The 26,476-nt window shown below is 49.6% G+C and overlaps 1 protein-coding gene across 1 annotated transcript; it reads right to left on the bottom strand.

Annotated features, from left to right (window-relative positions):
- Positions 1-820: 820 nt before the first annotated feature.
- Positions 821-25,690, bottom strand: FSCN1 (fascin actin-bundling protein 1). The gene is made up of 5 exons (XM_054042125.1): positions 24,686-25,690; positions 7,606-7,762; positions 5,672-5,793; positions 5,134-5,301; positions 821-3,674 (listed from the first exon to the last, which is right to left on the bottom strand). Exons 1-5 carry the CDS (start codon positions 25,506-25,508, stop codon positions 3,472-3,474), a joined length of 1,473 nt encoding a protein of 490 aa, XP_053898100.1. The 5' UTR covers positions 25,509-25,690; the 3' UTR covers positions 821-3,471.
- Between the last annotated feature and the right edge of the window lie 786 nt (positions 25,691-26,476).

Here is a 26,476-nt window from a genome sequence, read left to right as displayed (position 1 = left end):
TCATGTGGGGTGAGGATGTGGTTCTTCATTATGGATGGATGCTGGCCTCCAGCTAGTGATGTTAGAGCATCTCTCCCCCCCATTAGGCATTAAGGGTAGGAAGCATAGCTGCAGGGATGGGAGTTGGCAGGCACCCCCTGTCCATGCTGGGTAGATGCTTACATGTGGCTGAGTTGACACTACTCCCCTTTAAGCTCTGCTCTATGTTTGACTTGACAGGCAGCTTGTCTAGTGTCAACAGTAGGAGGAGCATTTCCCTTCGGGTGACTTACATAGTGGCCTTCCTACTCCTCTCCAGCCCCTAATCTGCTTACACAGGGAGTAGGACTAAATCAAGGCTAGATTTCCTCCTCTTCCCTCCTCTATTAGCTTAACAGTGCTTGAAAGTAACTTCTGGACTCCCAAATACACAAATTGAGTGTCCAGCCTTTGAGACCAAGCACAAGGATACAGTGGGGTCTAGTCTAGGCAGCTACTGGGATAACACACAAGTAAAATCTAGCTCCGAGTCTTGGCTATGAAGGACCTTCAAGCCCAGAAAGAGTGGGTCTGAGCAGGTCTCACTTCTGTTCAGCTTTCAGAGACCTGCTAGTTAAGTTTTAGTAAGTTCTGCTATAGCTTTTCACCCTCACTGTCCAGCAGCACATGGGATCTGTTGACTAGCCTGTACCACCACCAAGTTCCCTGAATCCTGCTTTTTCCTTGTGCCAACCTCTCCCTCTGCCTGAATAGTGGCTACTCCAGCTACCAGAGCCCAGCCCAACAGCACGTTGCAGAGAAACCACCATAAAATTGCAGGCACATGAACGAACCACACCAGTTTCCTCATTTCCAAATGCAGGTTTTTATTGGTCTTTCTCCACTTGAAGCTATTTAAGTTATACAAATGGCACTTACAAAAAATAAAAAAAACAAACCCAAAACTTAACAAAATTTCAGAGTGAGATGTTTTCAAAGCCACGACACCCGATAAAGGAGACTGAAAAATTCTTGACCTATTGTCACATGGAAGAAGCCAGAGCAGGAGTTACATGGTTCAAACGGCAGCTAGGAGTGGGAAGAAGAGGGCCACAGTGGATGCGAAAGCCAGCAAGCAGTATGTGCCAAGTCGCAGGATTGTTCAGGATTTCAGCAGGCCACTTGTTTCTTTAAAGGCATCTGTGTCCCTAGAGTTGATCATGGTTTAAACACTTACAAGACTGACATTAGATGATCACCCCTGAATTTGAAAGAAGGTAGATGAACCCAGAGGTAGAGTCCTGACATCACAATAGGAGCAGAGATGATGATAGGGAGCCCATTTCATCCCCACTCAGATTAGGGGTGCCAGTTGCTCTCTGAATAGAGAGTTTAGCACCAAGCTCCTATGGGAAGAACCCATATAATGGCAACATGGCTTTAAGGCTTATGAACCCCTCCCCCTACCTTGCCTCTGGCCACCCGTAGCAGCCATTTGTTTTGGCACAGATGTGAAGCCACAAGCACCATGCATGGTTTATAACTTAGCAAGGCATGGAGATGTGGACTGACCCACGGGAGCCAGCCACTGGAACGCAACCTATGGCTGTGATGCAGCACCTTATATCTGGAATACATCCACCTGTCTGTTCCCCCACCCCCAAAATCATTACCGACTCAAACTGGGACATCAGGTTGACCAAGTACAAAAAGATAGGCTATTTGGGTGGTCACAGGGTGTAGAACTCCACCCTTGGGAAGGCCTCAAAGGGCAAAGTGCCTACTGATACCCTGAAGAGGGTTAGCATCACCTATTACAAATGCACACATTGTTATAATTCTAATGCAGACAACAGCTGATAATAGTGCTATGGAGAGCATATATAAATAGACATTAAAATACGGTTTTGGTCCTTTCTGCTTCCAGTAATGTTGCTAAGTTTTCATGCCATCAATGCAGAGTTGGCACTTGGGTCAGAGACACTGAGTGGCAGAGAGGAGATCGCTTTAATCAGACCTATACATGAGAAGTGGGCATTTTACACTTTGCCACCACACCGTTCTGTGGTGAGGGTTAAGATTCCAGTAGGATACGAGATAAGAACTGAACAAATACCACTGTGCAAAAGTTGCTAATAAGTTTTCCATTCTAAACTGAGATCTGCTATTTTTTGCTTCCAGCCACTGAGAAATGTCAGCGTGTTTACACTGCTCCAAGACGACTTGGCTGCTGGGCAAAAAACCCACTGAGATACGGCAGCTGGTGGGGCACAGTCCCGCTGTGTGCCAGGCTCACTCAACTCCTCCTGAAGACACTGGGAGAGGAGGGGGCTCAGAGCCCTTGTAAGACCCAACCCTTGCTAACCAATAGGCAGGTATGCCCACCCTGTTCAAATTCCACTACCCCTTTTAAACAGCCACTGGGAAATCCAATTCCCAGCCTGGCTGGCAGGGAGAAGTTTTTTGGAGAGGAAGTCTTCCCCAGTTGTACACAGAGGCGAGCCACAGGGTAGCTACTAATCTCCCTCAACGTGTCCACCCACAGCATCCGTTGATATCAATTCAAAAAAGCCTGTCCCCTTCCAAAAGTCTAGGGTTAGCACTAAGGCAGCTTCATTAGCCTCTCAGCTGCTTGTCTCAGTGAGATGTGCTAGAACCTGCTTGAGACAGGCTCCAAGATGCTCCTTTGACACTTAGAAGCACACCTGGGGCACAAGGAGAATCCCATTGATGGAGCTGGCAGTCTGAAGCCTTCTAAACTGATTGGCCTTAGGAGAGTTTCTAGGTGAACCCCCTGCATGTCTTTCCAGTTTGAGAGTTAAGCTTGCTAGTCCTGCAGCAGAGGTCTGTTTTGCTGGCTGAAACCAGCCCCTTGATGGGCTGGGTATGATATGCTAGAACACCTCTTCTGCCCCCACTCGGCCAGAAGGTATTTATCCATCATAAGCCAAGTGGGGAGAAAAGGAGAAAGTTTCTTCCCAGTGCTGGGAACTATAGAGAGCACATTTAATCAGACAGGGATTTAACATAACCCATCTCACCTCCCTTGGTCTGAGCAAATACCAGGAGTGTGGGTTGCTGGCAATCAAGATTCTCCAGCTTTGTTCAAGTTAGCCCTTGCTTGACAGCAGCACAGGCATTGGCAGTGGAGATTGAGATACAGTGCCGGCACTCCAATATGGCACAAGAGAGCAGAGGGGGATCTTATTCCCTTTAGTTTTAGAGGAAGAGGACAACAAAGGTGATGCTCAGAGCCAGGGTGGAGGATGGCAACTACAATTTCCAAGCCCAACACAAACTCAAGGAAAGTCACCACTAGCTCTATAGACAGGTTGCATTTTCCCTAGGTCATTATCCAGTTTTAAGAGATAAGGAAGACCAACCTCCAACAAATTGCATTGATTCTATGGCAGGAGGGAGCAGCAAGCCAGTCTGAAAAATCCTTTTACAGAGAAAGAGAAACCAAACAAAAAAACAAAACAAAAAATTGGCAAGAAGGGAGCTAAAGTGCATTTAATATTCCCAGAGGGTGGAGGGGTCGATTGCATCGGTGGAAGCCTTGAGGACACCAGCATGGTCACCCTTCAGGTATTTGCCGTTGGTTTTGATAGCCACTTTGTTATAGTCGCAGAACTCGAAGAAGAAGTCCACTGGCGTATTGCTGCTGCTGGTGACCGAGGACTCACTTCCCACCATCCAGTATTTCCCAGTGGAATCTGCAGACGGGGAGTGGGGAAGGGGAGAAAAGCAGTGTCCTGAATGAAGGATATTTGGAATAGATGCCAGAGGCTAGAAAACACTGGCAGCCCCCCAGACTTGGCCATAGTGCAGAGCCCATGATGCAAGTTTCCCCTTACTGCCAGCTACCAAGCTGAACTGAAGAAGGCAAAAAGAAGTGTTGTGAAATCCCAGATAGAAGGAGAGGTGGTGCCATTACAATCCCCATGAGTTGTGCTCCATAGTACCAGAGTGTTAGAGAGATCAGCTCAATAGCCAAAGACCTTTAGGACATTTGAAAGGAGAGCCAGTTTTGCAGCCTGAGCTGTTCACTTTGCTATTGTGAACACTGGAGAGGGCCACTCAAGGCCAGCCTGCTTGTTTCAAAGTTCCTGCGCTTCCTAAATGAACTTGGGTTCTGACAGCTTAGGGGACCCAGGAGTCCCCACGGGTCATTGCAATCACAGGGGGAAGGAGAAGCACTTAGGCAACCCAACACTCAGTGTCTCCAGCCCAAGTTCAATGGCAGTGACAGATTCACCCCCATCCAGTGACAAATGCTAACTTATTATGGTCCAAGATGTCTGGTTGTTGGCAGCCTCCAGGATGCCAACAGCTGAAGTGGTGCAGAGTTGTCCCCCTGCAACAGGGCTGAGGATTCACAGTACAATAGCAAGGAGGTTTAGGTTTCATGGATATGCCAGCATCGCCTCGGATTGGGTTTGTTAGGCACAGCGGCTTAACAAGGGAAACCTGAACGAGGCAGAGAGCAGAAAGGAGTCCCCTAGACTGAGGCCACTCCAGCCAAGTGGTAAGCCAATGGTCACACTCTAGAAGGGCTCAGAGCCACTGCTCTAGACTACTGTACCCCTTTTAGGAACCTGATTTGTCTTGCATACCCCCAAGTTACACCTCAAAAAGCTACTTGCTTACCAGACAAAAATACAAAAAAAGTGTCACAGCTGAAAAGTTAGTCATTTTTAACCAATTATAAAATTGACTGAGATGGATATTGTACTTGCATTTCAGTGTATATATAGCAATATAAACAAGTCATTGCCTCTGAAATTTTAGTCTGTATTGAGTTTGCTAGTGCTTTTTATGTAGCCTGTTGTAAAACTAGGCAAATATTTAGATGAGTTGATGTACCCCCTGGAAGACCTCTGTATCCCCAGGGGTACATGTACCCTGGTTGACAACCATGGATCTAGAAGGCAGCTTAGATCAGACAGCCTCCTGGTCATTTCACTCTATGGAAGGGTGCCATACAGCCTTGGTCTGTGGTGTAGAAGATTAAACTCATGTAGCCCTTAGGGGAGTATCACTGCTAATGATGCAGAAAGGAGATCATTTGGTCATGTGTTACTGCATGAACAGCTGGGCTATTCATACAAATGCAGCCACAGGGGAAGATGTGGGTAGGTGGAACCCCCAAGGCTGCATACCAGCAGGACTGACCTTTGATATTGTATGCACCATCATTGAACTCCAGTTGAAAGACATCATAGGAGGAACGATTGCAGTCCAGGGTCCCAGTCACCTTGCGGCAGCCGATGAAGCCATGTTCCCCACGAAGGACAATGATTGGCCTGTTAATCAGCTTCATCACAAAGTGTTCTGTCTCACCTACCCAGCCGAAAGGGTGGGAGACAGGATGGAGGAGAGAAGAGGGGTTAGGTACCCAGCTTGTTAGAACAGATCCAGATTCCCTGGGGATGAGTACAAGAGATGTGCCATGGAGATCCCCCAAGGTGTCCCAAGTTATCCTCTCAGGGGGATTCAAGTCAAACCCATTGACCACCTCCAGTCTGGTCCATCAGAGCCTGGGAGAGGAGACTGTTCCCTCGCTCTTTGCCACCTTCACTCTGACACAGGCCAGGGGGTGGCAAAGCCATAGGCCACTCAGTGAGGTCAGAGGTTTATAGCTTTCCCAAGCCTTCCCAACCCTTACTTTCCCCAACATCTCTGGGCTACACAGGCCAAGACATCCCCTCACCTGCTGCCTCAACAGTGGCTGCGAGCTGTCCGTTCTTCTTCGCCGTGACATACTTGCCATTTGCAGCCTTCAGGGTGATGCGCTTGTCGCACCATTCGATGTCGAAGTAGCAGCTGGCGTTCCTGCCACAGCAAAGACAAAACAGCAGACAAGCCATTGGGAAGGGAAGAGCTGTACTGGGGACCATTCTCCTCCAACAGAGGGGCAGTGCTGTACCTTGGGGCCCATGGAGAAGAGCTCATTCTGCAAAGGCTTATACAGACAGCCGGGCCAGCTAGTGTTTGAGATCCTGAAGAGGGTTTGGTGGATTTATCCCAGCATCTTTTCTAAGGAGTTTTAGTGTTAAAAAAAATTTGCTGTCTACTGGGTAATTTTAGGCTACAATTTAGGTCTGAACTGTCAGCAGTTAGTGGAGCAGACTATATTCTTGGCAATAAAGTTCCCCTTTGTTCAGCTGATACGGCAGGCACAATGAAGTTCAGCCCTAGGAGTTTGTGTCCATGGTCTCCTTTGTGACAGTCAAGGCTTTTGCCCTGTGTAAAGAGATGTGATACAGGTTTTACCCGAGCTGGGCCCAAGGAAGACATTCTGGGGTGGTGGAGGGGGAGGTCAGGCACCTTCTGAGATCTACTTTAGGACTCCAGTCTAGATTTGAGACTCCGGAGTCTTGTTTCTCCATTAGGCCTGACTTGGGGTATCCATTCATTGCGAGTTCCAGAAGAACTATCCTCGGATGCAGTTAGAGATTATGAGATCCAAGGGGATTCGTTGAGGCAGTGTCTAAGGACAAACTGGAAGTGGCAAACTCAGGCCTAGGCTAGTTTATCTCCTTGCTAGGAGGGGTTTGGAGAGTGCTCAGTTACAGAAACTCAGGCTCACTTGCAGAGGTTTTGGGCAGAGGGACTGAAGAGTCACCTGGAGTCAACCTGACCCTCTTGCTAGGCTTTGCTTTGGGGGTGACAACTTTCACAGCTCAGTGGAGCCACATTCATCTGGTACTGGGTACACATGGCAAGGAGGCTCTTGGGTATTAATTACATTGAGTGGGCAGGGACTCTCGACTGTATGCTTTCAGGGCAGCTGCTGCAATTCAAGTGATCAGAGTCCCCCCAGCTTTGTGCAGGGTTTTAGCCAGTCTGGTTTGACTGGATAAAATAGTGAGGAGTCTCACTTGGTGCAACACCACTCAGTGTAGGCGAGGGAGGATCATAAATAGTGTCTCATTTTGCCTTGCCAGCCCTGCTGTCCCAAGGACACCAAGACAGACAGCAGAAAGCACAAGATTCTGCTGCACCTTCAGATACGGATGATATTGGACCATTTCTGGCACACAGCCTAGTTTACATCCAAGGATTCAGATAGGAACAGCAAAGGATTATTTATTCCTACTGAAGGGAATTACAGTCTTCTGTGAAGCTTGGCAAGTTGCCTGCTCCAGATAGGCAGTGTAACAATTCATCACTCCAGACCACTGGCTAACAGCTACTGTTTGCCCCCTCCCCTCGAAGAGGGCATTTAGCCCAAGTTATTTTAGAGGGATGAATGCTTGCAGAGGGTTGCGGCCTTATTATCAGGCATGGCATCACTACCCTACTAGGGCCATGTGTAGGAATGCTGCACACCTTCACCGAGCAGCGGATCTTGCCTGTGTATCCACTGAGTACATTTGTAGTTGGAAGTGAAAACATTGGCGTTTCAGCCTCCCGCAGGAAGGGACAACCTTGGTGATGGACCAGTTGCTTTCAGTTGGACCCTGGACACAGGCATCGATACTCCAGTACTGGGGTATCAGAGCCACCTTAGAACAGCTGGCCGTCAGAGGGTAGAACAATTCTGTTCTACATGCAAACGAGACCCCTGGCTCCAAAGACAACCACCAAGCAGAATGCCCTGCCCACGACAAGCACTGGTCAGGAGACAGTCTAGAGACTTACTTTGTTGAGGCAGTGGACTGTATCCCCCCGTTGGAGGTGAGGGTCCAGTACTTCCCAGTATAGGTCCTGAAGGCACACTTCTTGGTGTCCTTGTTAATTTCCAGTTGAAAGGTTTCTTGGTCACTCTCCTCATCCTGATTGGCTGAAAGGTCCATCCCTATAGGAGAAAGTCAGGAAACTCATCTGGTGGCAAGAAGCCCCCTCCCATGAGACTGACCTCCCCCCCCTCCTGCCCCCAAACCAACCTAGTCCAGCTCAGACTAGACAGAGGAGCAGGGAGTATTAGAGAACAGCCCCTAATGCAGCCAATTTTCAACATGTTTGTTAGGGACCCCATGAGTTAATTGAATCAGCAGCACAAGAATAGCAACAGCAAGGTAGGAAGTGGGGCAAGCTTTGCAGAAAAACTCTGTGACCGTTTGCCTACTTAGTGAATCCCCCTTAGCGGCACTAGTACCCCGTGCATAGGCTTTCTGCAAAAAAAGCCTGTGCAAGCATCCACGGAACAGCTTCCCCGACATTTAAGATTTTAATCTGGATGCTCAAGCAGTTGGAACAGAACGTTTCAGCTAAGTCTGCAATAATCACCACAAACAGCTGAGAGCGCTACTCAGCCCTATTCCTGATCAGCCCATCAAATGGAAACGAGAACGAGAGGAAGTTAGTTGGCTACTAGAGGTTTTCATGTGTAAGAGATGCTAAACTATTCAATCTACACTAGCAAAACTTCTCTCTCAGCTATGTGACTTTCCACCACATCTGTAGACCTTATGGCACGCTTAAAACCAGGGCATGGGCTTGCAGGTGTTAATGGTCAAAGCACGTCCATGTTTCCTAGTCATGCTGCAGCACTGGGAATCAGAGTCTGCAATATGGCTGAAACAATTTGCACCTCATCGGCTGTACAAAGGAGGACAGAATTCAGGGTATGCCATATTGTGGTCAGGTCCCTCCACCCCAGAAGTTAGTTTAGATGGGACACAAGAGATGCCTCTCTCCTCTTCCCTGTCAGCTGGAAGAGATCAACAAGGATGTCAACTGGACTAGACTAGCATCCTGCACAGATCAAAGGCACTCTGTATTAAAACTGGAATCCTAGCACCTTAAAGACTTCCCCCTTGTCTGCACTGGGCCACTTTCACTCTAGATCCAACTCTCCAGCCTGCTTCTCTCCCTCCCATCCCAACACATTGCCCCCGCTCTGCCTTGCTTGCGCACACCTGCAGCTCCTTGTAGTTCTAACTGTCCTGTTGCTCCTGTACACTGCTACCCAAACAGCTGCCATGGCACCCTAAGCCAGTCTGGCCCTGAGAGATACGGAGAGGCCACGCTTGCATCTGACCACAGGCATTTATCCTCAAGAAAATATGCTTAGTCAATACATACTTGGGCCAAGTATCCCTACACAGAAAGGGAAACTCACCAAGCTTGGCAGCTTTTTCCTAAAAATACTTCTGGGATGTGAGTCACAAGCAGCACTTTGGAGCCAAGAAAGGCCCAGAGTAAGATTCCAATGTCAGACTTCAAGAGATCTTAGCAACCTACTACTTTCGCTTCTATTCCTGGAGCCTGCTATTCTCCATTGGGCTTTGGAATCAGAACTGTGGGGGGAACTCTGCTGAAGTGAATGCTAGCAATTGAGGGAACAATCAGGCTGCCCCAGATGGGCAAGATTTTTCCAGGAAGAATATGGAAATGGCTGGTTATTGAGAACAAGTTACTTGCCCATTAGGAAGAATGAAGTGCTGAACTTGACAGATTCTGGAGCGGAATTAGAGTGGGAGCATTCAACATAATTTCTCTGTGGCATGTTTTAAAGGGCCATTGTCTACCAAAATGACGTTGCCATTATATTCTGTTCACAGCATCCTTCAGTGGGATAAAGTAGAATATTTTGTGAAGGGCTTTTTCCACTCTATGTTTGAGGGTCCTCCCCCAGTATAAAACCGGCCTGTCACCTCTTCACTATTAACAGTGGTAGCAAAGCTGAAACTGAAGACTTGCAGAGCTGGAAGGGAGAGACAGCCAAACTGCCTAGACCAAGTGCCTTCAAATGCGCAGGCCAACGACTAGTTTTTCTCTAATCTTTCATCTTTCAATCTTTAAGGTTACACCTAGTAGTTGGCACAGAATTTTCAGAGAGTCATTCAGATTGCTAATTAAAGGGATGTGGCCAAATTAAACTGCAAAAAAACCACAAAAAAACAACACTAGATTAGATAGGCCCAAAGCTACACTTCCATAGAAGGGAACAGGCCTGACAGAGGCAGGCTAGTTAGACAACTGTTATCTAGTCAAATATCAAGGTGAAGCGTGTCCCTTTGTGAGAAGTTGATGGGGGCAACGTTAGAGATAGCTGGGGGTGGGGCAGGCCTGGCTTCAAAGATCCATCTCTAAACCGTCACATGCATTTAATAGCCAATACTGAGGCCAGCTAGGTCTGGTCTATACTTGATTAATTGGAAGGATAAGCAAAGCACTAGCACTTTGCTTTCAGCTTTGTGTTTACCTAGCTTTGTTATCCATAATTGTATCTACCCGTGTCTAAACTGGCTTCTTGTCAGTACCACCAATACTGCTCTCCATCTCTCAGCTGAACTAGCTGAACTTCCCTCAGTGCAAAATACTGCTGGTGCCCATCTTCACATATACCAAGAGTTTGGGGGCAGTTTGAGCCTGCCTTCCTCCCTGAGGAGAGATTCTACTTACCTCCCATCCTCTGGCCCTGCTTCTAAGCAGAGTTCTACACAGCTCAACAAGTTGTGGGTCTCAGTGCACCTTTGCAGTTCCCTGGGTTCTGGAGCCAACTGGGAACCAGTCCAGTCCCTGGCTTAAGCTAAACAGCCTTGAGGCAGTTTTTGCAGCTCAGAATAGCCAGAGCACAGCAGTACTCCAGCCATGCCTCCTCTGCTAGGGCTTAGAGGGGTTTCAGCAGCAATGCACTGCCTGAGAAGCCTCTAATGCTAGGGAAATCCTAGGGGGTTAGATCCAGCAGGTTAGAATAACCTCAGCTTAGCCAGGTTAAAGGCAAAGGGGCCAGAATCAGGGCCTTCACTCTGCTCAAGTCAGCCCTGTTGGTGAACCTGCTATCAGGACCAGTTCTTTCCCCTCCCCCACTCCACCTCTGCCCCGCAAGAATTTTTACTGTTGTGCCTCTCCTCCAACATGGCCTTAACTGAACTATTTGCTCATTCACCATGATTTTTGGCATAGCCACGTCCAGTCCTGCATGCTGCAGAACTCAATGCAAGACAAGCAGACGACATGCCAGGCATTCAGCATTGGCGGGTAGGAATGCAATGGTTCCAAAAGGAAGCTGTGTGGCACGTTCGGGACTGCCGCACGTTCGTTATTTATGGTGCTGCCTGCAGTGACCCATGTTGTGTCACCTGATTAGTGGAGACCGGTTTGAAAGTCAGATGGGAACATCTCAGGTGTCAGCTACAGAGAATGAAGCTACCAGGTTATGGGATAGTATCTTCTGCTAGAGTCAAAGGCCCTGTCTACAAGAATGGTTTTAGGGAAGTCTCTGATCTGCAGCTCAATAGGCTGATGTGTGTGGAGGGAAGGGTGTGTGGGGGAAAATATATTTCCCACAAGTTCTCTGTGCAGACACAGCCAGGAAGTCTCAGTCCAGCCCATTCTATCAGACAGACTATGGGAGGAGAGGGGCAGGGTCCTGGCAGGATAAAAGTTTTGGGTAAGGACCCTCAATCCCCAGCTGTAGGCCTAACTTCGGCAGGGACATAGATCTTGCCCCCCCCCCCCCCCACCCATGCTGCTACCCCCTTTGCCTGCAATTTTCCATGCCTGCCATAGGGTTTGCTCCTCTGTGCTCAGCAACAGAAGCAGCAGCTGGGGTTCAACTCACATCTGGGAGTTGATTTGACTAAGCCTTTACACAATGGCGATACACGGAGGAACGCAATGAGTCAGAGGCTGGCTCTGGCTGGTCTCCCCCTGGTAGGGAAGGAGGGGCAGAAAATAAGGCCTCACAGAACTAATGAATGAATGTGACTGCACAAGTTTGAGTAACAGGAAGAGCTTGGCCCAAGCCAAGTCCTTTAAGACAGTTATCCTTTAGTGCTGACAGCTTGTAGTTTGGGGGTGGGGGGGTGCTGCCCTCACCCTGAAATCTCCCCCTCCCCAAGCAAAGTGTGATGGAACCACAGAATGTTTCTTGGGTAAACAGGCAGAGGTGAAGGACATTAAGGTGGCAGGGAAAGTCACAGAAAAGGAAGGAGTTTTGGTTTCCTGCTAAGTTCCACAGAATGTCACCCCTGCTCTCCCCCCTAGAAGGGGGGGGTTTCCTCTCCCAAATCCAGTGTTCAGTTAGGAATAGAATGGTTTGGAATTTAGATTGTTTACATGGAAGACTGAATACAACTACTGGGGAATTTTTCATTCAAAGATGTTTTGACCAAACCCCTTTGGTTTGGCTCTACTGGCCTGGATGATCCTATGTAACATAAACGGTGGAAGTGTTTTATGGCAGTCATTCAGCAGTGCAAGACCAGGAGTGCACGTGGACATGTTTGTCTAGCTATCTGTAGAGTCTTATGGATACACAATCCAATGCATATGCTAAATTCAGGGCTCCAAGGACTAAGCACCAGAGTTTAGGGGTTAATGGGCCAGCATATCCCAATTCCCAGTCACTCACTTGCTCCACGACCTTTGCCATCATTTGCCCCTCTAGAAGTAGAGAGGTACTTCACCAGGGGTTTTGTGGGAGCATGGAGTAATCCTACACTGAGAGCAAAGGTCATTAAAATACATGAGCAATGGCTTCACCATCTCAGTAGTAGCTCAGAAAACCCCAACAAGCAGAGCTTGTTCAGTGCAGCTGGGTTAGTCCCAGTCACCCATTTGCCAGTTGATCAGTGGTGCTCTGTAAATGTTAAGGGGCCCATAAATAGGATGGTCACTGTCTCCTGAAGGTGGTTAGAAACTATATTGATCTAGATAATCAGAAGTTAGGAGAGTGCCATGGCTCAATGCTTTGAGCCTCTAACCCATTTCTCTCCCCCTCCCTGCTCTAACCTGGCAGAGCTAGTCTGTGGCTTCCATCATGTAAGCTAGTTTCCCCACCTAGACAGCGGGGTATCACTCGTCCATTTCCAAATGGACATTGAGTACAAGTGCCAGGCTCCTCTCAAATGCAGAATTCAGCTTGAATGAATAGTGAGCTGTAGGAACAAGGAGGGCCACAGGAAGTAGTGTCCCAACTCCTGAACTAGATATGGCAATACAATCCAAGCCCCACTTCTCACACCTACAGCAAGGTCAGCATCAGCTGGCAACTACAAGACATCTCGCATTTGAAAGGCTAGAGAAGGGCACCTTCTTTCCACCATCCTCCCATCTGGAATTTAGAGAGCACCCACAATGACCATTTACAGCTGCTAAACAGGCACAAGCCGTGGAGCAGAGTACCCTGGGACCGTGCACGGTGGTGGGGTCAGCAGAGCCCCTCAGTCTCTTCTGCTCCCCAGTGCTAGGTACCTTTACACTGCAGCTGGAGGGGTCATTCCCAGCTCAGGCAGTCACTCCATTAGCTTCGATCCAGCTAGCCTGCTGAGGATTGCACTGGTGCCACAGCAGCACCGGCAGTAACTCGGACTAGCTGAGCAAGTACAATCCCATCTGAGATCTAGGTGAGTCAGGCAGCTTTTAAAAGCGCATTAGCTCTGAGCAACCATAGGGATATCTGCACCAGTTGGAAGTTACACCTCCAGTAGGGAATGTACCTTTGGAGTCACTCTGCATGCTCCTACCTTGCTGCTGGGGTTTAGGCTTTGAAGGGGACTATTGCCAGCAGGGGCAGAAAAGGAAGGGGAGCTGGTAAGAGCTACCAGTGCAGAACAGACCGAATATGGCTGCCCACAATCCTCTCACACATTTATTTTAGCAAGAACCTGAAGGGGACAGCGTTCTGTGCACCGCATCCCTACACGCAGATACATCTCCTTGAACCGCCACTATAGCCTTGGTTTCTGATCTGAAACGTTAGGGTACAGCACTGTGCTCCCAGGGAGATCTGTTCTTGGCTTCCCTTAATCTGAAATAAGTCATCTGGAGGGATGTTTTGCTCTGTATGGGGAAGACAGTGCTGGGTTGCAGAGGGCAAAAAGCAAGACATGCCAGGAACTAGATTCTACCTTCCTGGGGTGCCTCCTTCTCCTTCCCACTGCTGCCCCCAAAAATGCTGAGACTAGTACTCTGTTCCCTCAGGTCTGGAGGGCAGTTCCAGGTGCCACTTATTTAGATTTCTTCTCTTCCCCCCCCCCCCCCCCCCCCAGGTCAGAGAAATAGGCCATGCCTGTCCTGCTCCAGCTGCACTACACCCATTGACTGGGAATATGGTCTCCATACGATGGTTGAACCTCAAGTCACCTAGCCCTCCACATCAGGGTTTTAATTTGAAATTATGAGCCACCATTCCCCCTATCCCTGCCTCCTAAGCAGAGACTGCATCTGCACAGAGAACTGGAATGTAGGGGATAGAGCCAACTGGTACCATTTTCAGAGCCAACGGCTAGATAGCTGCCATGAGATTGTACTGAATAGAGACTAGCTTCCCAGATGCTCAGGAACCACCTGCTGGGGTACTTGGAATGTATCAAGAGTTGCCAAGAAACAATTAGTACCAGGAGAGGTCTAGTCTCCCACCTGGGGGCATGAGATTAAGTGGAGTGATAAAGCAAACTAGATAGACAATGGTGCAGTTTATCTTTTTTCATTGGCAGACCCCTAAAAAATTTCAAGTGGAGGTATAGACCCCATTGGAAATCTTAGTCTGGGGATCACAGGGAGCTGCAGACCACAGGTTGAGAACCATCTAGACAAAGCACTGGCTGACTAGAACCCACCCTCTTCCCCACTACCATTCAAGTATCAACTGTGCACTCAATAGTCCATTGAGACTATCCAAGAGGTACAGCAGGCACAAGTACCAGATGTGGCACACTGGATTGTAAGCCATAGGTGGTCTTACTCACAGGGAATAGATCAGGCCGTGGGAGAGGAGAGAAGGTTCCCTGAAGCCCCCCTCCCCAAATGCCAGGCTGGAGTTGGGTTACACAGACTCAGCAGAAAGGAATGCAATTACACTCCAGCATAACAATGCTTCAAAGGGCTGTAACTGAGACAGAACAGGAGGTCTGGAGGGTCACAGCCATGCAAAATTAGGGAAATGTTGCATGGTAAAATATCCTTAGTGACCAAACAGGCTATTGTACCCACAGCTTAGCAGCTGGCTGAGGGGAAGAAAAAAATTCAACAACAAAAAAAAAAAAGCCTGCATCAAAGATTGGCTAATTCTAGGGATAAAGTCATCCACTTTGGCCATCTGGACCTTCTCCTCCACTGATCAAGAGGAGATATGCTCCCAGTCCTCTGGAAGGTGGGGATGAACCTAAGGAGACGCTGAGAGTTCTCCCCCACAGCCGTTTCTCCCCCACACTGAGTGATTCCAGGGACATATGGCTGAGTCAGCGGTTACTAGTCAGAGGATTTTACTGTCAGAGGCTGTGTTACAGGCAATTATAGTAACATTAGAAGCCTTAGGGCTCATATTCTAGTAATTCCCATATCCCTGTCCATTGCTCTGGATAATGTATGCAGACAGCTTATAAATACCCCAGCCCTCGTGCATCACACACCACTTGGTGTCTAGCCTGTTGCTTTCCACTTTTCACACCAATCAGCAAGTTCTAGGTTGCTATGGTTGCTTTCTGGACAACAGCTTTATGCACCCATATTAAGCATTGTGGGGGGGCGGGGAGGGACAGTGGACAGACAGGAAGCTAGAACAAGCAGTTGCTTTCCGAGACAGGTGTGAATAACAGTTGTGTTGCCTAGTTGCCTCCCAACCCTTCCCCTCCAAAGGGGAAATTGCAGACCTCCAAGCTGAGAGCTGGCTTGCCGCTCACACGATTCTAAAGCCAGAAGCAATATCATTATATTGAAAGAGTTTTCGGTTGTTCTCCCAGAGCGCTCTGCAAATACCGTTACCGTCAAACTTTAATTACTGCTCTTTGTAGATTTCCAGTCTGAAATCAGCACGACTCCGCCTGACCTTGACAGAACTGCTAATTAAAGTTAGAGGCACAAGAGGGAAATAGGACCAAGAACTAATCTTCAGGGAACTCCAGAGTGGATAGAAAGCCACTTCAGGAGAAAGTCTGATAGGTTGGAGAGGCTCTTGCTTTTGGCCAGATGGATGCAGTAGAAGCTGCACTAGGCATGGTAGGGGCTGCACTAGGGCCTAAAGGAGAAGCCCTCATCAACAGAAACAATGTAATTGGACTATTGAATATGGTCAGACAAACCTGGAGAAAAATCCACCCATGATATGGAATGAGGAGAGTGGAGACAAGGGAAGCTGGACTGTGGCAGGTTTCATAGTTAAGAATCTGGGGGAGGACGTTGTCCAAAGCAATAGGAGGAGGAGTGGCAGGGAAACAGGAACGAGAGGTGAGGGAAAGTCACTTCCTAGGGCAGGCTTTAGATGGAGAAGACTCCTCCTCACATTTGGCAAAGAAAGAAGTCTGGGAGGGCTGGAGAACTTGGGATATTAAAGAGGGCAAGAGGATTGCTAGCATCTTTGGAAGCCAGGTGATGGAGGAATTAGTCTTTGCAGCTCTGGTGAGAGCTCCCAGTCTTACCCTGCTGCCGGGGTTGTTTGGAGACATTTTGGAGCTAGAGGGAGAAGAGTGGTCTGTATATTGTTGCTCTATTAAAATAAAGTTTTAAATGAGGAGAATTCATGCCATTAGGGATCATCTCTAAATTACAGCACTTCTACCAGGAGAAGAAGTAGACTACCACCAAGGCATCTCAGTACAAGCATTCTTATGAGTTGGCTCCATTAACAATGAGCTGTATGTACAATTGTCCCCTGCATTGGGAATATTACATAACAAAAGAATTCTCTCAGCCCAACCCCTCTTTGCTTAAGCTCCCCCCAGGGAAGACAGCTGTGGAAACTGACAGGAAGAAAAGCCAGAGTTTGATCAGGAGAGGGATTCCTAATTCCCTGGCTGGAAAGCTTTCCAACTGCTGCCAGCACAACAGGCTGAGAGATTAACCTCTCAGTACCACAGGGAGGCATAGACTCTGCATGAAATAGGCTTGTACATTCAGAGTCAAACAGGTCTTCCAACATCATTAGTCAGTGGTGAAGTATTCTAGAGCAACACCCTTTCCTCCGCCCTGAGCCTACTACACATGGGGTGGTAAGTGATGGATACGGTCTGTAGCTGCTGGAAAAATTCAGGACCCTAAACAAGATCATCTCTAGAGGGATCCACTGAGGGCACCCATTTCACTGCTCTGGAAGCAGATTCCAGATGTAGACCCTTCTAGTGAGGTGCACAAGGTAAACGCATTCAGGCATGAGTCCCCTATATTTAGACTGAAGCAACCTCTGAATTCCTCTAGCTTGTATTAGTGCAAGTTATTACAGGATGGCAACAAGTGGAAAGCTGAAAGGTGTGCAAGGAGACTGCATGCAGGACAGAGGGACAGAATTACATGTGCACACCTGCTTTCAGTTAGCGCCCATGGGGGCTCAGACTCCAGCAACGTAGGCAGAAGCTTTAGTATGCTGGGAATTGGTACACAGCAGGCAGTATTAGTTACTGCCCAGTGCTTGGAGACTTAAAGCTATAGATGCAAGTGCTAAGGTGCATTGTACTGAAGTTAGAGCTCTATTGTGTACGTAACAAGTCAAGTGACATTAACCCACTACAGAAGCTGCAAATGCTGGTTATCTGTAGCACAATACACCTCTAAGCCCAACTAAGATGGAGGCCTCTGTACTAGGCACCATGCTCCGGAAGACCTTGAGGCTTGCCTACATAGAGTTGCAAGGATTTAAACCAATGGGTTATTTTAAGCCATCTCTACAGCTTTTTGCACTGCTTACTGACTTAAAACCAGCCTTGTTTAATTAGATTAACAACTGGTTTAAATTCAAATAAGTCACATAACTAAAATGAGAGTGTCCACACAGGGTTTCTAACAAAACCACTTCAGTTTGTGTTTAGACAGCCCTTACAAATAGGCAAGACAGAGGGAGTAGTCTCAATCTTAACAGTGAGGGACTGAAGCAGAGAGATTAAGTGACTTTAAGATCTCAGGGACTCTATATAGCAGAGCCAGGAACTGCATTCACATCTCCCAAATCCCAGTCCAGTGTCTTAACCACAAGGCCATCAACCCTCCCTGAAGGGTTATTCATAGACCAAGCCTCTTCAGCATGTTAACCCCATCAGAGAAAGCAGCAGGTCTTTCTTTGTGGGGCTGAATGGTTACAAGCTGGTTTTCAGATGCTGCAGGTTCTTCAGTTCCCACCTCAATAACGTTACAGTGCTCTGCAGGTCTGAGGCCTCCTGACCCATGAAGTTAGGTTTCATGTGACCATCCTGGGGCCAAATCTGGCTAAAATTAAAACTACTTCATAAATGGCCTGAAAGTCTTGAGGTAGAGATCAGAGGTGGAATGCTGGAACAGGTGTGCCCTGCAGGAGCAGCAGGTCCAGCAGCATGAAGTGGGTCCTTCCAGTAGGGTAGGCAACACATTCCATTCAAATTCACCACTCAAAGGGTCAAGCCCCTTGAGTGTTGGCACATGGGGAGGACATTAAGCCAGATGTCAGTTCATGCTATTAATGCAGATAGTAGATGCATAGTTCTAATTCCCTGGCCTGCGCATAGAGTGCACAAACAACTAGGCTAGCCTCTAACCTTGAGGAGACCAAAACCACTTCCAGCATGAACACGCTTGCTACTTAACAGTGGCCACAATGTGTGCATGGCATTTATGCAGTGCTTTCCATATGCCAATTTCAGGGCACTTATGAACCCAAAGTAAGCGTCAGAAGGCATGAGTGAGGAATAACCCTTTTTATTGATTGAGAGAGGTTGAGACACACACACACACACACACACACACACACACACCAGCGTAGACATTCCCATTCAGGCTGGAGCCCAGGCTCTGAAACCCAGCAAGAGGGTTAGGTCTCCAAGCCCGGGCCCAAATGTCTACATTGCTATTTTTATTCCCATAGCACAAACCCAGTCAGTTGGCCCAGGCTTCGAGACTCTCTGCCATGGGCTTTGTTTTTTGTGTGTAGATGCACCTTCGTGACAGAGCAGCAGACTGAACCTAGGTTTCCTGATTCCTATGCTGCAGCAATGAAGGGATGACTTTAAGGAGCTAGCCAGCAAGTCAATCATGTAACCAAAATAGTTTGGACACACACCATTACAGGCCAACTCAAAAGAAATCCAGCACTCCAGCAGAGGAGGGTTACAGCCGAAAGATGCATCCAAACCTGCCACCCAACACCCAAGTAGAAGGGCCCCACTTGTGGCCAAAGGACTCCTCCTCGAACAACTTGCTATGTTGTGGAGATTCTAGAGAGCTCCCATGTTGCGGCATTTTACCCAGCAACAGTTTCTGGGTTGAGGTCTGCATGACAGACTTTCTGTATTGCTACCTGGAGGGACCTGCATGCTGGAGTAGGACTACAGGCTCCAGTGCTAATTTAACCCAGATACACCACTTATTTCCCACCCGTGCCCAACTGCTTTAAGCAGTCACTGCTGTGGGGCTGCCAGCAGAACTAGAAGCTCAGAAGTGTACAGGAAAAAGCTGCCAATGCTGATGGAGGGAATTTGGCAAGCCATGAATTCAGGATCGTAGAATTAGAACCAGTCTCTCACCTGGGCCAAGATCCAGGGCACTTGTGGGTTTGAAGGTATTTTAAGTTGGGTTCAACTTCCCTTTCATCTGAACTTCATTCCAGCTCTTGCTACACTCCTCACTTTCTGGCTGTAGGTACAGAAGCTCAGTTTAGATGACTGGCCTGCACTCCCCACTGCTTAGCTTGGATGCCTGGAACCTGGTTGCTTAGTTGTTCTTGCAAGGGGACCATCCCCTCATACCTGCAGCACTGCCCCAGACTGCTTTACAATAAAGCTTCTCTGGGTATCACACCTCAAGTCTCACACTTGAATGGCGACTCCTAGTGAAGGAGAAAAGACCGTTTGTTGGGGCTAAGTCTGGACACAACCACTGGTAAATAGACAAACCTACGCAGGCTTTGAAGAAACGGAGGTCTACAGAATTGTGGCTAACGGCAGTTCTCCTAGAATTGTGCTCTGGTTAGAGTCCTGGGATGCAGCCACAATAAGGACTTCTACTAGTGCATCCCGTCATGGCCCCATTAGGCAGATTGGGATCCCCATATTAATGGCTGAGCAGGTCATTTAACCTCTGGGTCAGGGCAGAGCTGGGAACAGATCAAGAGTCACCATCCTACTCCCCTGCTCTGAGCATTAGGCAGTACTGCCTCTGGCTCTCTGGCCACGTGACTCCCAGAAGTAGGTTAAGACTAAGAGGGAAGGACAATAGGAGCTCCTTTTACAATTGGCATTTAGCTATCAGAGATCAGGCACTAACCCACACCTCTCTCTGCAGTCACCTATCCCCAGTGTATTGTGGAGGCCAGGAGTCAGAAACCCCTCTGGAATTCTCCTTCCCCACAAGTAGCAGAGCTAGAGAGATCACTTACACGGATTGCTTATGCAGGCTAGCTTTGATCACTTTGCTCATTTCCTTCCTAACCTCCCCCTCCCCCCTGCTTCCTGCTTCTGGCACACAGCCTGTAAATTCAGGGGATGTTCCCTCAAGTCAAGCCATGGTAGAAGTAGTTATGCTCTGACAACACTAGTAAACATATGGAGAGGATAGGGTGACCAGATTTTGAAAAGGGGCTGACTTTTTTCACACTTGGGTTTTTTGTTGTTGTGTTTTGTTTTTTTGGGGGGGAGGGGAGAGAGAAATAGTTGCATATATAAGAAAGTCCCTAATATCAGGGCATCTGGTCACCCTAGGAGAGGGAGATCACCAACCCACCCACCCAGGGAAGAGCTCCATCACTCCCCTGTCCAGGGAAGGGGAGTCCTGTCTGAAGGAGCCTCCCACCACCAGAAGAAAACATCTGGTAAAAACTCAGCAGCAGGGGGGCATGCTCTCGCCCAGGGAACCTAACTCCCATACCGGAGGTTGTTACAGCAGACCCAACATCCCCAATCACAGAAAGAGGTGGTTTGTTTCTGTTTATCTTCCAAACCACATTTTATTTCTAACCTGAGATTACAGGCTGACCTTGATATTTGCATATGTGAGCGCCCTATTAACATAGCCCCACTCTCCCATTCCCTAGAAAGTACAGTCTGTCTCCTAGATAAACCAGCTCCTTTTGTGGTCTTGGCAGGCTTCCCAGGTAACTGAACATTTCCAAGTAGGCTAGTTCATTACACCTTTGTCTGATCTCACCTGCTCCCTAGGCAGACTCTGGGTTTCTAAAATAGCCTGCAAGCAGTTACTTGGGCATAATCTCTCGGAAGGAAGCAGACAAATCTAGATCCTCAAAAGAATTATACCGTCACTTCTTTTCCATGCTGCCTGCCTGAGAGACCTGTTTGACTTAAGTTTCCAGCTGATCCAGCCATGACAGCTTCAGTCTCTAGGGTACATTCCTAAATCCTGACCAGAAAGAGGAAATTATCCTGTTCTTTGGCTCTTCAGACAAGCCCAGAGGAAGTTTTAAATTCATCTCCAAGAAGGATTTGAAGCACCCAAAGAAGTGGTGAATCAGAGCTGACTCCTGCCATCCCCTGCTTCCTGTCACACATCCCCGCCCCTGGCAGACTTTTCCTTAGATTAGTGAGGCATGAATCCCTGATGTTCGGGGCTTCATTCCAGGAGGGACTGGGGAGGTGGGGGGGAAGAAGAGCTCCTCCCATTTCCAAGTGTTCTCTACCCGAACAGAGTGGCAACAAAAGCCAAGTGATCTCTGCTGACTCAGCACTTGTTAGGCCTATGTTCATTGATTCCAAAGATCCCTGGGGCTGCATGTGCTCCGTCAGGAAACGGACAAGCCTAGGCAGTAGCTATTATAACTCTAGCTGCAAAAGCTATCTGAACCCAGGAGCTCCTCTGGACTTCCTGTGGGAGAGTCTTTCCTTCCCTCCAGATACAAGGATCCTTTTCTCAGAGGCCCTTTAAGTCTATCCACTATGCGTCTAACTTCTAGTTAGGCCAGGCAGAGCCCAGTTAGTGGAGAGGTAGCTCTAACAAGTCTGTGCTCACCAAACTCAGTATTTTAGAGGGAGAGGGGTAAACAAAGGGTTTTCTCAACTGGACTTGCCACCCATGTTCTTTGCAACCTCACTGATGGTGGAGGGGGAGACAAGTTAGACCAACATACTGCTGCCCTCCTCCTCACCAAGGGGGTGAGGGGAAGGAGAGCATGACCCCAATGAGTCAGTTCAAAAATATAGGCTTTTCAGGGCCACTATCAAGTGTTCATTTGGGACGAGACTCCCTTAGTCTTTTAGCCAGGTCACTCAGAGCGCCACCCATCTCCAAAGCATCCTCTCCTCTGCCAGATCAGACAGTAGGGACAGGCTTATCAGCCCAGTAAGGGAAAGGGCCGTCTAGGAAAGCCTCCCCTGGACATGTGTTTTTAGGTTTGTTTCCATTAACCTTGGAACAGAGTGGTTCCCTTGGAACAGAGTGGTTCGTTCTACTGCAGGGGGAGGGAGAAACCAGCAAGGGACCGAAAGAACAAGCAAGTTGTGCCCCAGCTGAGCCTAAAGAGAAGCAGCAACTCCACAACTGTTCATTGCTGCTGCTGGCTAGGATTAACCAAGCGGAAACTGCTTCCCTGCCTGAAACATACTTAAAGGAGAGATCATATTGCAGCTAACTGCTCCACTGCTACCCATGACCGTCCTGAGAGATGTGCTATTTCTTTCCCCTTTAAGGAGGAGACTGAATGACGCTAATGCAAGAATCCAGACTGGAGTCCATCTGGACCCATGAACCAAATCCCTTCCGCCCCCCCCCAAAGGTTTGCACTTTGGCTTTTAACATGTGCCAGAAAACTTATCATGGGAAAACTCTCAGGGGAGCAAGGAACCCAAATTAACAGGGATAGCCAGTGTTTGGTCCTCTTGCTCCTGGTTCTTCCCACCCACCCTCTTCAAATTAAGAATCAGGCCGAGCAGAATGCCCCATAGACTCACTAGACTGGGTCATTTGACCAGTTCCCACCATAGGTGATGGAGCCCACAGCCTCTTTCACTTCTTCCAAAGTGGATGGAAGTATTTTGAGGTAGGGAACTTGAATACGCAGAGATTTCCCCCCCCCCCTTCCTGGGAAGACTCCAAGACCTTCAGACAGCTCAACCACATTGCTTGGGCTTCTCCACTCATAGCCATACCACACCCTGAAAATGAGCAGTGTTCTTTCCACCAGTGCTGCAGGAGCCTTCCTCCACTTCCTTGGCTTGTAGGGAGGCATTCCCTCCTCTGCAGCCTGCTGTTAAATGTGCTTATCTGACCACTGCTGAATGCCTCCCCCACCCCCACAGATACCACCCCTCCCGACATCTGCTTTTCCAATCCCAAATACTCCAGCATGACAAAAGACTGGAGCAGCAGCTCCCCCTCCCCCCAATGAGCTCAGCAATAGCGATTCTTTCTGAACCACAAGCCCGCCCTTGTTCTCCTACCAGCCTCTCCATCCCCCCCACCCACCCTTTGACTGGACAAATATTAAATATCAGCCAAAGGAACAGTTGATGTTTTGGGAAGTTGGGTTGGATGTAGTCAAGTCAGTGAATTCCCTGTAGCAGCCTGCAGAGTGAAGCCAGAGCAGGCAGCCATCCAACCATTACAGACACTTCAAGTGAGGGGAGGTAGGAATCCTTGTGGTTGCACATCCATTTTGGTCATTGTTCACAGAAGGGCTTAGACCAAATTCATTCCTCAGCCTTCACACACATCTGGCAAGCCAAGCCATTATCATGTATATCTGACCTGTATCACAAAGCCAGGCAGTTTGTAATGGACTGGCTCCCACCTACACAACTGAAATCTAGGGTATTGATCAAAGCTCTCACACTGCAGGGGGGCACCATTCTGTAGCTCCCGCTCTCTGCGGTTACCAGCCTTAAGCAACTGGTGGTTAAACTTGTGGGTGCAGAAGGTGCAAGATAGGACCTGCATTCTCGCTGACCCCCCAGTTAACAGTGAGCGCTATGGTCAAAGATACCGCACGGTTCTCCCCCCATCACACACAAAGCTGGTCACCTCTGCACTCTAGTCAAGAACAACCTGGCTTCCAAAGGGAGGGGGAGCTCCGCAGGGCCGGCCAAAGCAGCGGCAGGCAAAGGCAATGCTCCCTTTGTGTGAGCTGAATGTAGGTCATGTTTTCCCTGCGCAACCCAAATCAGCCGCTAAACACCCGAGTTTCAGTGAAAGCCCTTATATAACCCTGCCAAGTTCTGCCCTGCAGCGAGCAGGCAAGGGAGAAGCCGGTCTGCACAAGCCAGCCCGCACTGAAGGGACCTGGCTGTAGCGGGACTAGAAGACAGCATGCACAAGCGTGCAGGGGAGCAGCTAGCCCCGGCCTGTAGGTCTAGCATGGCTTCTCCCTGCAGAGCCCTGGGGGGAGAGGCTGCCCGTGCAATTCTGCAGAGCTTCAGGAGTAAGTGGGGGAGGGGAGGTCTGAAGCAGCCCACTAGGCCATTTTAATCACCGAGGGGGGGGGGGAGCAAAAGGGAGATTTCGGCGAGAGACCGTTTTGTTGCTGGTTTAAAGTAGCTGCCTTGGATGGGTTAGATCCGTTGCAGCACCTGGTCGGGCAGCGGCTCCAGGAGCACAATGAAGGCAGCGAGGACTCGGATGAAGCACCGATGGCAGTTCCTACCGCCGGCCACGAGGCGCATGCAAGGAGCTGGAACAATGTGTATCCCGGGGAGGCGGAGAGCCATTGACCCAAACCGCAAACCCTGTATAGGATGGGAACCACTTCCAAGCCGGGGGGGGGGGCAGCCCCCCCAGCGCCAACACCGATGGGCACATGCCCATCCCAAGCGAGGTCCCCCAAGGTACAAAGGCCTGGCTGGCTGCGCAGAGCGATCCCCAGCCCTGCGGAGGCTGGGAGCTCGCCCGAGGATGCCGCTGGCAAGGTGGGGACGGGGGGGGCGCTTACCTTGCCTGGTGGACACGTTCCTCTCGTTGCCGGCTCTCAGGACCACCTGGGGGCAGCTCTGCTCCAGCACGAAGAGCTCGTCCTTGCCCACCTTGGTGCTCTTGCCGGCCTTGAGGGTGCCGCTGGGCCCGGAGGGGGCCAGGTAGCGTCCCTCGCCGTCCCGGAAGGCCACCTTGCCGGACCTGAATTCCAGCGTGTAGCCGGTGCCTTTCTCGGGCTTCTCCACCAGCCGGCCGTCGTGGCGGAGGAAGCGGTGGTCGCAGGTCTGGACGCTGTAGCGCTGGTCCTGGAAGACCAGGGTGATGAGGGAGTCCACCCCCCAGGGCACGTCGCGGTCCACCGCCATCTCCTCCTGCTTGGCGCTCAGGTGGGCGTAGCGCTTCCTGGTGAGGCTGTAGATGTTCACCTGCGGGTGCATGGCGATGTGCACGCTCCACTTCTCGGCCGCCGACACGGTCTGGGCGAAGCAGGAGATGCGGTCCTCGGTGCCGCCGAAGTAGCGCTTGTGGGGCTCGGACTGCAGCGACCAGCGCCCGTCGTCGTGGGCCAGGATGACGAAGCGGCAGTCGGCGGCCGGCTGCTCCCGATCGCAGCTCACGTTGCCGTCCTTGTCGGCCGCCAGGTAGCGGCCCAGGTGGCTCTTCAGGAAGACCACGTTGGAGTCGTCGCCGTCCTGCTCCAGCGTCCAGATCTGCTTCTTCTTCATGCTGGGCGCCGAGGCGTTCACCTTGAAGCCGAAGGCCTCGGCCGTCAGGTACTTGTTGCCGCAGTTGATGAGCCCGAACTGGATCTGGAGCGGCGCCGAGGTCCCGTTGGCGGTCATGCTGGCGCAGCGACGGGGGTGGGGGGGAAGCGGAGCCGCTGGGGCTGCAGGAGCCGGCGGGGCTGCAGAGAGAGAGAGCGAGCGACAACAGGGGGTGGCTGCGGCGGCTGGCCTGGGTTTTCTCCACGCCTCCCCCCGGCCTTTGTTCGGCTGGACCGCGCGTCCCCCCCCGGTCCCCCTCTGCAGCGCACAAAGCCCGATTCACAGCGAGCGCCCCCAGCTGCAGCCTATATAGAGGGGCGGATGTCGGGGCTGTGCTGGCGGCCACGCCTCCAATTGAGACACCGGGGAGAGGGGTGGGGGAGCGAGGGTTTTGCAGCCACTAAAAAGAGGGGGGAGGTCTGTTCCTTTCAGCACCCTAAATAAACGCACTGCAGGGAACGAACCTCCCCTAGGGAAACCAACCTCCCCTCCCCGGGCGTTTTCCTGCAAACAAGCTCTTTAATTGACAAAAATCCCCAATCGGCTATGTGCCTGGGTTGGGATTTTTTTTAATTATGGAGCTAGGATTAGTTGCTTGATGCAAATGGATATAAAATAATAAAAATAGCCAAGCCGAAGGCAAAGCAGATCTATGGGAGGCAAATAGGCAGCCAAGGAAAATGAGCCGTGGATTTAATAGACCTTCAGGTCTCTTTGGGGTCTTCTAATATTTCTAGTGTTGCATTGCAAGTGTCATCAAACCCAAGCACTTGTTCATTTCTTCGATGTATGGGTCTTCTCTTGCATTTCTCTTGGGCAGTGGGGGAGTTGGTGGGTGGTTGTTAATAAAGAGAAAATGTCACTTCCCCCTAAGCAATATTTAAGGTGCCCTGATCTATGCTGCCTACTCACCAAAGGCCCAATCCTGATCTTACTTACACCAACTTTAAACCAGGGCCGTTCCAGTGGTTCACTGGCATTTCTTTGGGTTCTGAGCCCAGCATAATTCAGCACTCTATTTTCCACCAGTGCCTGGGCTCTGGGGA

Source organism: Malaclemys terrapin, chromosome 10, assembly GCF_027887155.1.
Source record: "Malaclemys terrapin pileata isolate rMalTer1 chromosome 10, rMalTer1.hap1, whole genome shotgun sequence".
Classification (NCBI taxonomy): Eukaryota; Metazoa; Chordata; order Testudines; family Emydidae; genus Malaclemys; species Malaclemys terrapin.
Note: the sequence above shows the minus strand (reverse complement) of the source record. Positions and strands in the feature narration are given on the sequence as shown.

Coding starts and splice junctions, on each gene's coding strand:
- FSCN1 (XM_054042125.1), bottom strand. CDS start 25,508: ATGACCGCCAACGGGACCTCGGCGCCGCTCCAGATCCAGTTCGGGCTC. Junction 5,302..5,671: donor AGCCACTGTTGAGGCAGCAG/GTGAGGGGATGT, acceptor TCGGCTGGGTAG/GTGAGACAGAACACTTTGTG. Junction 3,675..5,133: donor TGGTGCATACAATATCAAAG/GTCAGTCCTGCT, acceptor CCCCGTCTGCAG/ATTCCACTGGGAAATACTGG.